The sequence below is a fragment of the Budorcas taxicolor genome, chromosome 9 (assembly GCF_023091745.1).
Source record: "Budorcas taxicolor isolate Tak-1 chromosome 9, Takin1.1, whole genome shotgun sequence".
In the NCBI taxonomy this organism is placed as follows: Eukaryota; Metazoa; Chordata; class Mammalia; order Artiodactyla; family Bovidae; genus Budorcas; species Budorcas taxicolor.
In genome coordinates this window covers 62990573-63006119 of record NC_068918.1, presented here as the reverse complement: position 1 = coordinate 63006119, position 15547 = coordinate 62990573, and the positions used below count along the sequence as shown (strand labels likewise).

The window sequence follows — 15547 nt, the reverse complement described above, 5'->3', positions numbered from 1 at the left end:
TTGCTGGTCTTATCACTCAGTCTCTGATGTCTTGATCAAATACTTCTCCTGTGGTTTTGCTTCTGAATAGTTATCCTGTCTTGTTTTCCCCACATATTCACCAGTGAGAAACACCTTTTACAGTGTGATGGGAACATCAAACATCTCCTCACCTGAAGTGTTTCCACCATTTGCTAAGCAAGGATTCTGAAATCATTCATTCTTTAAATTAATGTAAGACTCTTAACGAAATGTTAAGTATTTACTCAAAGAGGATCAGGACAGAATTGGAACACAGAACTTAGGCTGGGTGGAGGTTAAGGCGAGTGTTAAACGTGTCAGCAAATACAATTCTAGTAAGAATACAGATAATGAAGAATATAATGGACTTTAAATATGTGTTTATCAGACAAAGGTATTAAATTACCTACCAAGGACCCTATGAATATCCTAAGATATATATAAAATCCTAAGAATATAGGAAATCTTCACTGGCTTGAGCTACTGATGACTCATAAGGTGAATAAGTCAAACAGTTTCTCAAGCATAAAGGAAATATTATCAGTTTTACCCAAAGAAGATAATATTACTACTTTTCCATGTTGTTAAGATCTCCACTAAATAATTAGTATGGAAAAAGATTCACTTACCTTTTTATCTTCATATTTATACATATTCTGTCATTTGAGATTAGAATTGCCTATCCCACACCTACTAATAAAAGAAGGGTTTTCTGAAACGCCAGAGAAACCTTACCTAATACAGCAGCACTAGCACAGATTAAACACCAGCACAATTATCTGTGAGCTTTCAGTCTTTTTTAAAGGAGATTTTTTTTAATGTCCATTTTCTCCATATTATTAGACAAGCAAAACATATAAAAAATATTTCACCTGGATGAAGATCTGTACCTGGTTGGCTAGTCAGTCCTGGGAGAGATTCCTGCAACTGGTAGGTTGAGGTCGTGGAGGATGAGCCATCAGCTGTGTTATTTGATGTCATGTATGCGCCATACGTCGATGCAGAGTAATACTGTGCATACTGGTTTTGGCCAAAGGCTGTGTAGGATGGATAATCCTAAAATAACAATTGAGATGTGTGTGTGTGTGAAAGACAGACTGTCCTCTGGCATGCTCCAAAGAAGAGCAATCACAAGGTAACAGAAAGAATACTATCTGCCTCCACTGGTTCTGGAGTTCACAGCTTTACGGTGATCCTAAAAAGCAGAGACCATTCTGTGGGCATCTTCTGCATGCACACAGTAATGAAATACCATATGGGGTTCTGCAAACCAGGTCCATTTTAATCTACCTAAAGATCATATATGCTTCACTCCCCTACTCAGAATTATGCATCCACGGGTGTACACTGTCAGATCTTATGCACTTGAAGAGGAGAGAAGGAGATGCTTGTATTCACAGCATTCAATCTCATCTTCTAAAATCACCGGCAAGGAGGTGTGCCCTTCCTTCACTTCCATACAGACCCTGGGCTGCATTATCGTGGTATTTGTTCCCTTTTTAGGCTGCCCTTGATAATTTTGTTTTCTTGGCAGGAGATAATTGTAATAGAATGATTAAAAGATTTTCTTACCCAGTTTCTCACAGGCTACATTCCACCTGAGACCTTGACTTAAATAAATGTTTAGTGAGGTTTCCAAATATTTAGTTTGCATCATTTGTTAAGGAAAAAGGAAAGCCATTGCATCAATTCCTCTCACTTGCTTTTTCTTAAAAGTTTTTAATAATCCTAAAATGATCTAAATAGTCCTTTAAAATCCTTTTACATATTCCTTTTTTAATCCTCCCAAGTAGAACAAAGCAGTATTTTCCTTCTGCTTCCATTCTGTCTAGTGTATATTTCTATTATTATATTAAAATATTCTACCCCTTGTCCATATTATTTTCATATCTATGTCTTCAGGAGGATTGAATCCTTTCAGAGAGCAGGGAACACTGACTTATGATTCTCAAATCTTCAATGCATAGTCAAAAATCTAATGGCTAACAGGTATTCAAGTATTAATAAATGAGTGACTGAAACTAAGCTACCTGGATTATCAAAAATTCTTAATTTTTTATAATAAAACATACATACTGGTTTTGATGTTTAGTGTTTTAAGAAACTATTTTTCAAACTAATGCCAAATTAGCAGTTCAATCTTGTCAAAAATATTATTAACATTATTCCACTGTTTAATCATTAAATTTTCCCCTTAGCCTCTTGTTGTCTTAATAAGAATTGACAGGAGAAGGCAATATAATTCCTTCAGTAAATCCAAAGAGCAAATGCTTGTGCAATAACTTTTATTTTAAAATATACAGAAGTCCAGCAAGTCTGTTAAGAGTAAAATAGTGTATTGCTTACCCATGAAATCAACTATCCTTCCATCTCAACTACTCTGAACATGACTGAGAGGGAGAAAATAAGAAAGTATCTGAATATATCACAAATTCATCTCCCTCCATGCTGATTCACCCTTTCAGAGACATTGCTTCTTGCTCCACATATAATTCTAACATGATTCTAGAAACAATCGTCGGTTTCAAAACTCATGAAATGATTAAGCAAACATCACTAGGAGGGCTAAGGAATTCTAGGAGCAGGTATAGCAACAAAAGCAAAAAATTGCAGTTCTCAGGAGAGTAGGAACTAAAGTTATCAAAAAATTAATAGAACTAAAAAATAAAAGCTGTGTGGAGTCTGAGATGCATTTTGTTTTGGAAAAAAATGATTTGGGTTTGGACCAAGCATGCTCTATACTCTAATCATAATCTGATTATTGATTATAGTTCAACCTATCAATTTTCATAACTTTTTTACTAAGAAAAAATAAAATTAATTTATTATGGTTTAAGATAATCAGAAAGGATGTAGTAGATTTTCTCATTTCCTCCTACGACTAAAACAATCATGGCTTAAAGGTTTAAAAGGTAAACCTTTGGCAATCAGGAAACTTAAAATACCCATAATTATACATATCCCAAGAATCTAGATAGCTAATCTTTACTACTCTGAAATGCTGTCTTAACTTTAAATAAATAAAGTTTATTAACCTGATACTATTCTTCAAAAATCTGATATATATAAAAAGCATAAATATAAAAAGCTACTATACCTGTTGTGAACCACTGAAATTCGTTGAATTTGAAACTGAATTATTTGCATAAATAGTAGAAGATGGTGCAAAACTAGAACCTAGAGATAAAAGAACAAATTGCATTAAAAAAGTATTTCTCAAAAAATATTAAAATATTTCACTTTGCATAATTCAGTGCAATATATTTTAAATTTTGTTGATGCAGTGAGATTTGAAATGGAGAGATTTTCAAGGGAAATATGCTTGGCTTTTTCTTGTGACAACTGGTAAATTCCTTCCTTTAGAATTCTGTAGAGTTAAACAGAAGTTTGTGGGAACAGTCTTACCAAGGACTCAGATAACTTTCAAGGGCCAATGTCTACACGTAGAAAAGTACTCAAAGAATAAAACAGCAAGAGTGAGACTACTTCCAGGAAACAACTGCAACTTTCCAATGGTCATATCAACTGCATATGCAGACAAAAATTACTCGTTTAAACAACTGGCTGAGGCTAGTTTAGGAAATAAACATACAGAATCCGTTTAGAAATGAGGCTTCCAGCATCCCATCTTTTTGTTCCTTTATGTCCTTTCCTTAGAACAAAAATGCTGTAGGCTAGGGCTCAGACCCAAGGGAGAACTGTTTATACCATAATCATCTAAGGTTTGATAACCTAAAATTTTATGACAAACTGAGCAAGTTATTTAGTTGTTTGAAATTAAGGCAAAAACAAGCAAACTATCAATCTATAGATTCAAAAAAATATGTTCTCATGCAATGCACTTGTTAAGGAATAAAAGACTATTAAGGCAGCTGACTTTTTTTTTTATCAACATGTTTTGAATAGCAATAGTATTAGGTAATAATGCAAATTAATGTACCCAGGAATATCCAATATAAAAGTGTTTTGGGGAATAAATGGAAATGTCTCTATGGCTTTTTCTACACTGCCAATTTAAGCTGAGCAGCTCACTGTGGCTGAGGCATGTATGCAAATATTTATCTACCAATATTATAAGGAAAAAAGACACCTGTCATTTCAGCCAAAAAAGGCCTAAGTAATTGTTTCATTTTAGTCAATCAACCAAAATGTCAATATTAGTTCATATGAATAATGTTCATACAGCCCCCAAACTATGACTAATCATTAGAAAAAAATGACAGGTAAAAAATAAGCTTTTAATGTTTTTACCATGTCACTAAATTATTTTCTGCAATTATTATACAATGTTCAAAAATAATTGTTAATTGGAGACAAACACAAAAAGAAAAATAATGATCATATATGGAGAAAAAAGTTTTAAGAGGGGAGGTACAAACGATTTAAATATTCCTATGTAAGAAATATAGTACTAACAGGGGGGAGGTATTTTAGAAAAGAAAAAAAAAAAATCCTCAATCATTCAACAGTAAATATAGGACTTAGAAAAGTGCTAACTCAATTTTAAATTAAGTCAAAACAGCATTACATACATAAGGAATCCTGACAAGAAAATGTTGGATTTTGTCATGAATCTTTGAAATCCCTTAAGTAGATGCCAAACATGTGACTGGTGTGGTGACTGGCTTGGAGGTTGCTTTGCTTGGACGTAGTTTCCTGCCAATTTTATGCAACTTAAGCTTCAGTATTTAAATTTAATATGGGTCATGTTTCTTGATGTATGTTGAGCTCTTTTCATCATGTTCCCTCTTAGTTATCTTTTCCAATGGTATCGTCTGAGCAGTGGTAACATTTAATACTGTCTTCATGACTATATATTCTTAGTCTGAAGCCAAGGAGTCTCATTCAAAGAATTCTTTCTCACTTAACATGTATCCTGGGTGGCTGCTTACCTGGCATCTGGTAAGAATAAGGTGTCTGGCCTGGCTGTGGGGTAGAGAAGCCTGGGCTGTAACTGAGGCACCCACTCTGTAATGGGGACTGAGTTTGTGAGAGTCCACTCTCTGTCTTGATGCCCGGTAACATCACGCCCAGATCTGTTTGGAAAGTGCATGTGCAAACCATTTTATTAGTAAAATGATTGTGCTGTAACATGAGTTGCAACTTATACTAGAATATAAGAGTTTATATAAGAATATTAGAACACACAGCTACTAGCCAGCAGGATTACCTGCTTGTAACCAAAGAAGGAGAAGAGAGAAGAAGGGAAATACCGTAAGTGGGTAGGCTGTAGGGCTGTCCTGTCTGTGAGTAGGCAGTGTAGACGGCTGGCTGCTGCATTCCCGAATACTGAGTCTGGCCTGCATAGGCGGACATTGTTTGAGCTGCTGGTGTAGAAAGAATGTGTGGATAGGGCCTAAATATCAGAAAAATAGCATTACTGTGGCAACAAAGACTGCATATTATTTCAGACAGCTTAGATTCAGTGAAACCTGATAATAGCCAGGAAGTAATCCTCTTCTTTATCCACAATACCATTTTTACAATATAGAAAAGGACAAAAGTCTGAATGTCAGGAGAGCAGGCTCTGCTATAACCCAGTCTCAATACCTTGGACAAACAAACTTCCTAAGTCTATACCTCACCTGTGAAAAGAAAACTTTGGTTTAGATATCATCCTGAAAGTCTCTTCCAGGTCTATATTGCTTACATCTGAAATAGTATTCCAATTGATACATAGATGAGGAAAGTGGAGTCCAGGTCAGTTAATTAATGAGCCCAGGTCAGTTAATTGATTAATTAACTCATGAGCATTATTTCCTGTTACCATGCATGACCCAATGCCATGTTATGATTACAAAAGTCATTAAAAGCCCTAGGAAGAATTCCTTACAAGAACTAAAAATCTTACCGAAAAATTTTTTTTTTTAAAGTATGCAGCTTCTTGAAATGGAAAGCCATTCCCTTTATCTTGCCACATCTTACAGAATGTCCTCAAAATAGATATCCAATCTCTAGCCTATGCTTAAGGATAAACACTGTAGCTGCTGTAGAAAATAACTTTTAAATATGCATGATCAGGAATCCCAAATCTTGACATATCTCTCTGACAGCAACCAAATTCAGATATACACCCAATATGATTAAGCTTGAAATGTTTACCACTGTCCTCAAAACGTTGACTACATTAGTCATACAAGCAATAGTGCATATTTTTCCAAAATGTTTATTAGAAGTTAAAATCCAATAAAAATATTATAAAGCTGGAACAAATTATGAAGTGTTGAGGTTTGAGTAAAATGTAATCTTTTCAGATTTTCTTTAAACTAGTAACTGTTTTCAAATTTTTATTTAAAAAATCAGTATATTCTGATCTGCGCTTGATGCTTTCTTCAAAATATATAAATGTTCGAAATTAAAGGAACTGTCCGGACAAAAGTGAATATATTCCTAGATTTGTGAAAGATATTTATTTATAGGTCTAATCTATCCAATGAATCTATCAAAAAATCTATCTATTTAACTACCTATAACATTTATCTCAGAGAAGGCAATGGCACCCCACTCCAGTACTCTTGCCTGGAAAATCCCATGGACGGAGGAGCCTGGTAGGCTGCAGTCCATGGGGTCATGAAGAGTCTGATAAGACTGAGCGACTTCATTTTCACTTTTCACTTTCATGCATTGGAGAAGGAAATGGCAACCCACTCCAGTGTTCTTGCCTGGAGAGTCCCAGGGACGGGGGAGCCTGGTGGGCTGCCGTCTATGGGGTTGCACAGAGTCGGACATGACTGAAGCGACTTTGCAGCAGCAGCAGCAGCAGCAGCAACATTTATATATATAAATATATCCTGACTTAAAGTTATTATATTGTGTAAATATGATTAATCAAAATAATGCCAGAAAATTATTCTAACAAATCTGAAAGACTACTGACCACTTACTTGGAAGGATACAGCTGTGGGGAATATTGATGCGCAGATCTGGGGCTGTAGCCACTACTTGTTATTACTGTGAGATACAAAAAATAGAAAAAAGGTTGCTTCATAAATATGTTTCATTGGTTTCACTGGAGTAATCAAAACTAATTTAAAGAAATGACCATGTTAGAGAGGTATTTCAAAAAATTCACTCATTTTCTAAATAGAAAATTCATTCGTTTTCTAAACAGAAACAGATGCCTATACATTTTCTTCTAATTAAACTGTTCCATATTTGTTCTAGGAAAATGACATGAAATCTTCTCACAAATCAATCCCCTTCATCATTCTTCCATTTTCTCAAATCAGTGGCATGCTCTTATGCATTAATATGCTATGAATAAATAACCTTGATTATAAGTAATTAAGCTTTCATGATATAAAAGTAAACCTTTTCATTTGCAAACTTCATGTTTTAAATTCCACACATGATGACAAGATAGTGTTCTTCCTGCATTTACTCTAATAGAAATTAAATAAAAATTAAGAAAAATGCGATGTTTCAACCTTCATTTTCAAGTTATAAAATGATAATGCTTTCTATTTCCTTTCATTTTGTCAATCTGATGAGTAGTTAAAATGCAGAGTCCAAATAATTCTCGTAATAACTGGAATAGACACAGAAAGCCTGAGTGACAATGCAACATGAAAAAAGCAGAACTATGACATCCAGCAGCAATCCTATTTACAAATGTATTTTGAACTCTCACAGACTAGACTTTTTTGAGAAGATTTTAAAGGTGAAAATCAGGTCTTATCAACATTTCAGCCAAACATGCAGTCCCAAATTGGACTATTTCCAAAAGTTTGGAAGTTTCTTTTTCCTTTAACCATCTGCCTTGACTAAGACAGATGTATTGCAAATATATGGACCCTAAAGTGTTAAGGCCGTCCCTTCAGAGCCAATCCACACTGGGCAAGCACACAGAGTGTCTTTATTAGGCCATCTGCTGTTCATTCACTTTTCAAAAAGATTAAAGTAGTATACAATGCAGCGCTGGAATTAGTTTAGCCTAATCAATCATAGTTATACTTCAAAGTACTGTGTCCTTTCTAAGTTGTTCATAATTCTGGAGCTAAACTTTCAGAATTGTAAAAGTGACAAATAGGTTTAGGTTGCTAACTATTTTATGAAACATGATATATTTCTATATCCAAATGCTATTAAGTATCCTTGTGATCTATTGCTTCATAAACACATAGAATTTAATGTATTTAAAATGCTATTTGGACTGTAAGCTCTGAGTATGGAGAGTATATTATAGTTTTCATAGCAATAGTGCATAAAGTACATTTTCAAGAATATTATGAAACAATTTTGACAATCACTGAATATGATTTGAGGTATAACGTCTTACATGTTTTCAGCAACCAAAATTTAAGTGAATTTGCTAGGTATATTTAAAAATACGTGGAGCAATGAGACATTAATTTTCTACTTGTTTATTAAAAGCATTAAAAATGTTCAAAGCTTTCAAATCAACTCAATTAGAACAAGGCTTTTCTATCACACTATGGGCACTAAACATACATTGCATAACAGCAACAGTATATCGCATAGGAAATTCAGTCCGATTCATTAATTAACAATGATTAGCAGAAATATGATTAAGTAAGGCTTAATTCCACATTTTCATCTCATTGATAAAACTTCATTGTAAATATGATTAAGTAAGGCTTAATTCCACATTTTCATCTCATTGATAAAACTTCATTGTGGTACATGCTAGACAGACTATACTAATCAGTTATTCTCAAGATTGTGAAACACAAGGCTTTTCTAAAGTAATATCAAATAATGAAAATAAATATTTAGCTTTATTAAATTAGCCAAACAAAATTATTTTTTAAAAAGCCTCACATATATGAACACAATTCTGAATATACAGGATGCTTCTTCCCTCTAATGAATGAATCTAGACATCATTAGAATAATGTATGCATAATAGTACAAAGGTGCAACTTTTAAAATTTTATATTAATGTCTATATGTTCATTTTTTAAGTAGAAAACAAAACCTATGACTCAGAAAACTGTTTATATAAAACTTAGAAAATGTATACTTCTTGACTATGCAGTATACATTTTATTCTAACTAATAAATCTGCAGATAATGAAAAATGACGACAATACTGGATTAAAGTAAACTGAGATTACGCTGATCAAAGTAAAGACTGTTCACAAAACAGCCTAATCTCTCCAGTATGATTTCTGGAACACCACGTACAAATTTAGGAGACCTTTCTTTTATTCCCTATCAGCATTTAATTAATAAAAAAATGTACACAAAGCACACAAGGTATTATATTCCATCACTTCCTCATATAAAAGTAATCAAAAGTGTCTGTCTTCAGAATGCCTGAAAATTAGGTAAAACATATTTTTAATGAATATTATCAGATTCTCACAAGGTGGTATCAAGCAACCTTAATACTTTAGATCACTGCCTCTCTAGGGGATGAGAGATGGGAGATGAGTAGCAGGGTGGGTGGAAATTTTGCCTGCCAGGGAGCATTAAAAATGTCAGGAGACACGGTAAGCTGTCACAATGGAGGCATGCTACAATAAACTTGGGATAGGTGCCAGGGATACTGATAAACACCTTCTATTGCAGAAGACAGCTCTTCCACAAGAAAAAAAAGGTCACATTTTTAACAGCAGTGCTGTTGAGAATCTCTGACCGAAATCACTCTGTCCAACTGAACTTGAATTCCCAGGTGGAGCAGTGGTAAATAACCCATCAGCCAATGCAGGAGGCAAAAGATATGTGGGTTCAATCCTTGGGTCAGGAAGATCCCTTGGAGGAGGAAATGGCAACCTTTCCAGGATTCTTGCCTGGAAAATCCCATGGACAGAGAAGCCTGGCAGGCTACAGTCCATGGAGTTGCAAAGAGTCAACCATGGCCGAGTGACTAACTGCACGTGCGTGAGCACACACACACTCACACACACACACACACACACACACACAACTGGACTTGGTCCATGGAGCTGGAAATATTCTATATCTGAGTTGTCCAATATGGTAGCCATTAAAAACTATTAAACATACAACTATTAAACAAGCCACTATTTAAAAATATCCCACATACAACTATTAAACACTTATAATTAATGTGACTAGATTAAAAAATTTTGCTTTTTAACCAAATACTATTTCATTTAGACTTAAATAGCCACATTTGGCCAGTGGCTACTTTTCTGGACAGCCCAACCCTAGATAATTCTTAAAAGAAATCTGGGAAACTATTTGTATAATACAAGGAAATTCCGGACAGTAAAGTCCAGACAGCTTGACAGTTCACACATATTTCTTTTAACATATCTATATTTTCCAATAAACTTTTAAAGAAAGGACTCTTGGACTGACCAGGACATTGTTCTAGACTCATTTATACCAGTGACCACCCAGGAGGCCCTGACTGTTTGGCTTTAACCATCTTTAACATTTCTGTGCTTCGATACTCTTGCTTCTTAAAATGGATCATCAGAGACCTCTGCAATTTCTTCTGGAGCTAACATCTTATAATTTTTTCAGTCAGTTTTCATTAACTTTGTGGTATGCTATTTAAGTATGTCAGCAATTCTTTAATTTCATTCTTAACCTTAAAAACCATGTTCATATATACATTTGTTTTGCAGAAAGTTTACAATAGTTATAGTAAGTTAGTAATACAAATGCTAGGGTAAGTTAGTATCTTATCTCCTGAGCAGCAAGAGAATTGCTAGAAAGGCTGTGAATTAGGACACAAGCTTCTCTATGCTGCTGCTGCTAAGTCGCTTCAGTCGTGTCCGACTCTGTGTGACCCCATAGACGGCAGTCCACCAGGCTCCTCCATACCTGGGATTCTCCAGGCAAGAATACTGGAGTGGGTTGCCATTTCCTTTTCCAATGCACTCATGCATGCTAAGTCGCTTCAATCGTGTCTGACTCTGTGCGACCCCATGGGCAGCAGCCTACCATGAACAGAACGTCCACGGAATTCTCCAGGCAAGAGTACTGGAGTGGGTTGCCAGTTCCTTCTCCAAAGCTTCTCTATACAAAGTGTATAAATTATTGTATCTTTCTGTTTGGAGTACTAATATTTATCTGACTACATGGCAGCTGTTTCCAATCAGCGTGAACCAATGAAATGGTATCATCTGCATCTATAAAAATCAAATAGATGCTATAATGACATTAGAGTTAAAGGCTTTACCTCCACTCTTTTTACATGAGAAGCATACCCACATCAAATTCTTGTATGTGAGAATATGAATAAGTATAAAATACATTAGAGTAGAATAACAGAACCAATATTTAATATCATGAATACTTCTCTAGGTTTAATGTTCATCTTTCTGCTATACAAAATTCCTCCTCAAGTTAAAAAAAGTCCTCTCATCAGATAATCAACCAAATGAAATATTGTATTGGGCCAGGAGGCGGGGAGGATCTTTAAGTCAACTCAATGCGTGTCCTTTGTGCCCACCTGGGAGTTATCAGGTATTTATATTTAAAGAGGATTGATGTTTAAAGACACACTATTGTTCTCTTTGAAGCAATAGAGGGAAAGTCAGTGCTCTCAGAGGCTGTGTTCTAATGCGACCAGCATGTGCTCTCCTGCAGCCCATTAACCTTTAATACTTGTCACTCAGCTGCTTACACAGGAGGGTTTTTTTAAAACCCAGAGAGGAAACAAGGTTATTTAGAAGGAATCAAATGGATAGTTTTACATCTCGAATGTTGGAGAGAAGGCAGTTTTTAGTCATTCAAATGGGCAAGTTGAAGGTACAAAGTTGACTATTACAACCTAATAATTAAATCAAACACTATATAAAATAATTATGAAAGAAGCGAGTTTTGCTTACTTCTAATAAGAAAGTCAGGGCATTGCTTGGTTGTCAACTGCAGATGCAGTAAAACAATTCCAAACGTTATTTCTAAAAACACATCATTTTATGATAATACGTTTTCCCAAAAGTAAATTTATTGCTGAATTTATAAAAATCCAAATTATCGATTATTCACTAGGAGGACGACATGGACCACAATGTGTACAGAACAAGACACAGCTTAAGGCTTTACCTGACCCAGTAAAAGTGTCAAGCGCTCCATCTCCAGTCGTGGCTGTGGTTTCACTGCTGTTCAAAGGCTCTGTTTTGACTGCAAGGAGAGACACTACGTAGAAGAATAAGTACACGTGAGTTATATTTCTAACTTTATATCAAAGATGCTGACTGTTCAACTAGTGGCTTTTCTAGCTACCATGGGCATGCAAGAGAAAACTTGAGAAGTCGATGAGGAGAGTTTTGTTAATTTAGCTTCTAAATGGACATGCATTTATAGAGGATTTAATTTAAAAATCCTCTAAGCTGCTTCTCTCGAATCTGGCTTTTAAAGGCAGTTAACCTGACACAGTGAAACAGCAGTATACACGTATTTGCATTTTTAACTCACCTAAGCACACTCTGATATTATAGTCAAACGGTAGGAGAAAGGAATTATCAGTCAGTCTTTAGCACACTGAATCCAAATCATAACAGAGATTCACTGCTTGTATTTTATTCTTCCCAAGAAGACATTAAAAGAAAAGACTGCTTAAGAACAATGGTGGCATATGCGTACACAGAAACCTGGGTGTGTATTCATATAGTGGGAGAAAAATCAGGCACTCAATAAATTTCTGCTCTACAAAAGACAAAAGAGCCATAAGGTATTGTTTTTTTTTTTTATTCTAATAGTATAATGATCTTTAATACATTATAGAGACAAGCATAGGAGATGGTTTTTACAGCAGGAAGTACAGCTTTTGAAAACTCTTTAATATATCATTTCTCCTTTGCGGTGGTATATCTTGGCAAAATCCTCATTGGCAATGATGTCGCCACTGAGGTACACAATACTGTCATTATTAGATGCAACGAGTTTGGCGGGGGCTGTGCAAAAGCCCCCACCCATTTTGTCACACCATATTTTCCCTTGTGGGCAAAGCTCCATGTATCACAGCAGCCAGGGAATACACTAAATTATTTTCTACTTGACACCTCTTATGTTTCCTAGTCATAAGTGGAATGATACAGTTAAAAACCTCAGAAGCAAGCAGAGAACTATAAAGAAAGCTGAAGACTAGCCAACTATGGACAAATATGGCCGAAAGAATAATGGGCTCAGAGCACATCCACCAACCAAGCAAGTCAGCAATGTTACTCTGTTAGAAAAGCAGTTAATGATGGAGAAACATGCAGTAATGACTACGTTCCCTTTCCACATGAACAGAATCGGCTGCACCCTCCCTCAGTGAGCTCTGGTGTTAATTTAGCATCCGTGATTTAACTATGTCATGAAGATTCGCTGGAAGATTCAAACTGCAAAGGTTGGAAAGAATCCAAACTCTAAACCATACTGCCTCACAGGCAGCACTAAGAATTCCTTTCATCTGTATAGAGATGATCCAGAGCAGGGTTTAGATAGGTGTAACAGCTACTCTCAATGATGCAGGGTCCTCATGTGACTTTTGACATATGACAGAAAGGAACCATCCAAAGCCTCCAGCAAAACTAAGGCAAGAGACAGTGTCTCAGAATCTCCAAATTCTAATTGTGGCTAAATTCCCATTTAAACATGTCTACATCTATAAATGACATTTGTAAAATAGGTTTACTAATACTAAAGGTAATCTATATTGCACTTGTGAACCACGGAGACTGGAGCAAAACGTCTAAAAAAATCCCCAAGCTAGACATGAGGTTTTAGTTCTGTTACTTTGAATCCCAACTTTGAAGTCTGATTTCAGAAACTTAGTATTGGTGTTGATTATAATCTCCTCAATTTGAAAATTTCAGGTGGTTAAAAAGAGAAGGAAGGAAAGCTAGAGAATGAATTCGCATTCATTCTTCTGGAAACATTTCTCATTAAAATTTTAAAGGTCTGCTGTTAGTCAAAGACAAAGGAGGTTCATTTAACTGAAAAGAGGCATCTCTAGAAAGATTATAAAGAGAAGCATACACACCAAGATGTGTTCAGTGTACCAGAATGTAGGGATTTAAAATAATAGCTAAGTGGATGCTAACATTTGGAGGAAAACAGTGCACATTAATATAAACTTATTTTTCATATGTGGTTAAGAGTTGAATAATAGGGAAAAGGGGGAGAATTAATCATGCTGCTACAGAAAATAACTTATGCTCACAGGAGGCCAGCTTCAACAAACACCTCTTGCGTAAGATGCAAAGTTATTTTGATTTTTATAGAGAAAGTAAATAATATTAAGTAATAATATTTTTTTCTCAGGGAAAGAAAACTTAGAAGTGAAATAGACATTATATGATTAGCTGATTTATTAACGATGGTAAAATACAAAGAAGTGTCTAAAAATGATAATCACAAAGTTTGACAAATGAAAGATATTTTCAGTAAAAGTCTGATTATATTTGAAATGTATTTCATTTTCTTTTGTCTTGCTTTTATTTCTACACTTTAAATGAGACATACCATATACTTTTCTAGAGGAAGGAAACTTTGTTAATTTAGTATATGCAAGGCACTATTAGAAAGATATTCATCAATGAAACAAGTCTAGTTCTATGCATCTATTTCCTAAAACTTATAAAAATCCTCATTCCAAAAGTTTATGGTGTATATTCACTGTCATATTCAAAATTTTTTTTTCTACTGTATTCTATTTTTCTTAACACAGAAATTAAACAGGGCTTTTAACTTTTTTTCAGGACAATGTCCAATATGATTACAGTACAAGCTATAAAACAGAAATAATAATGCTCTATTGAAGAAAAGCATCTTTTTCATCACCAAAACTCAAACTTACAAAATAAACTTTGATTTAAAAAGCAGAAGTCATATTGTAGTCGTTAGGTCATTAAGTCATATTTTAGTCATTAGGTTAGATAGTTTTGTGGTTTTATTCTTCTACGTGCTCCATATATGTGAGTCAAGGGTTCATTTCCCAAAAGGTGAGATGAAAAAACTACATACATGTAGCATTTTATACAGAACCATTATTTCAAAAAATAATTGTATTGCCAGGCCCCCTCCACACTAGTTATCCACTTGCAACTTAGATGTTTTTCATAAAGCCAAATACTAAAAAAGAGTCAAAGTAATTTTATTATACTGATAAAATTTAATTTTATTTTTAACTTTCAAAAATAATTGATTTCTATGGACTAAATCAAAATTGCACATGATTATTGTCAGTTGTCATCTATGGCTACTGAATCATTGATTTTCTCTCTTTACATCCCAACCTCTTCCATAACCTCATGCAAGTACTTTCAAAGCAAACTTACTCTTGTCATCTCAGATTATCTTCAGAATTCAAGTACAAAATTAATATATATTAATTATTTTTAGGGGAAGTCTATTATCATAACTCAAGGCTCATGTTCATTTGTTACAATATAAGGCTTAATTAATCCTTGAAATAGAGGTGACCCAAGTAATTTACATTTCACATGTTATCCTCAGAAATCTGTGTTTAAACTGGACCACAAAATATTGCATAGCCACCTCTGATAATTTAGATTCAGGAAAGAATTTCAGGAAAAGTTAGTTCAGGAAGGATAAAATTTACAACTCAACGGGGGGAAAGAAGTGTTGCCTACCAGTTTTATGATTTATGTTTTTC

The 15547-nt window shown here is 34.7% G+C and overlaps 1 protein-coding gene across 9 annotated transcripts in view; it reads right to left on the bottom strand.

Annotated features, from left to right (window-relative positions):
- Window positions 1–15547, bottom strand: part of EYA4 (EYA transcriptional coactivator and phosphatase 4) — a 364174-nt gene that overhangs the window by 51863 nt on the left and 296764 nt on the right. For all 9 annotated transcript variants that reach the window (XR_008199925.1, XM_052646010.1, XM_052646009.1 and 6 more), the window contains 6 exons: window positions 11989–12081; window positions 6885–6951; window positions 5214–5356; window positions 4893–5036; window positions 3098–3177; window positions 891–1056 (listed from right to left, as the gene is read on the bottom strand). Coding sequence is in view for 8 of the 9 variants with exons in the window: in XM_052646010.1 (XP_052501970.1) it covers window positions 891–1056; window positions 3098–3177; window positions 4893–5036; window positions 5214–5356; window positions 6885–6951; window positions 11989–12081 (693 nt within the window). In the remaining variant the exon portion in view is untranslated. The remainder of the gene's footprint in view (window positions 1–890; window positions 1057–3097; window positions 3178–4892; window positions 5037–5213; window positions 5357–6884; window positions 6952–11988; window positions 12082–15547) is intronic.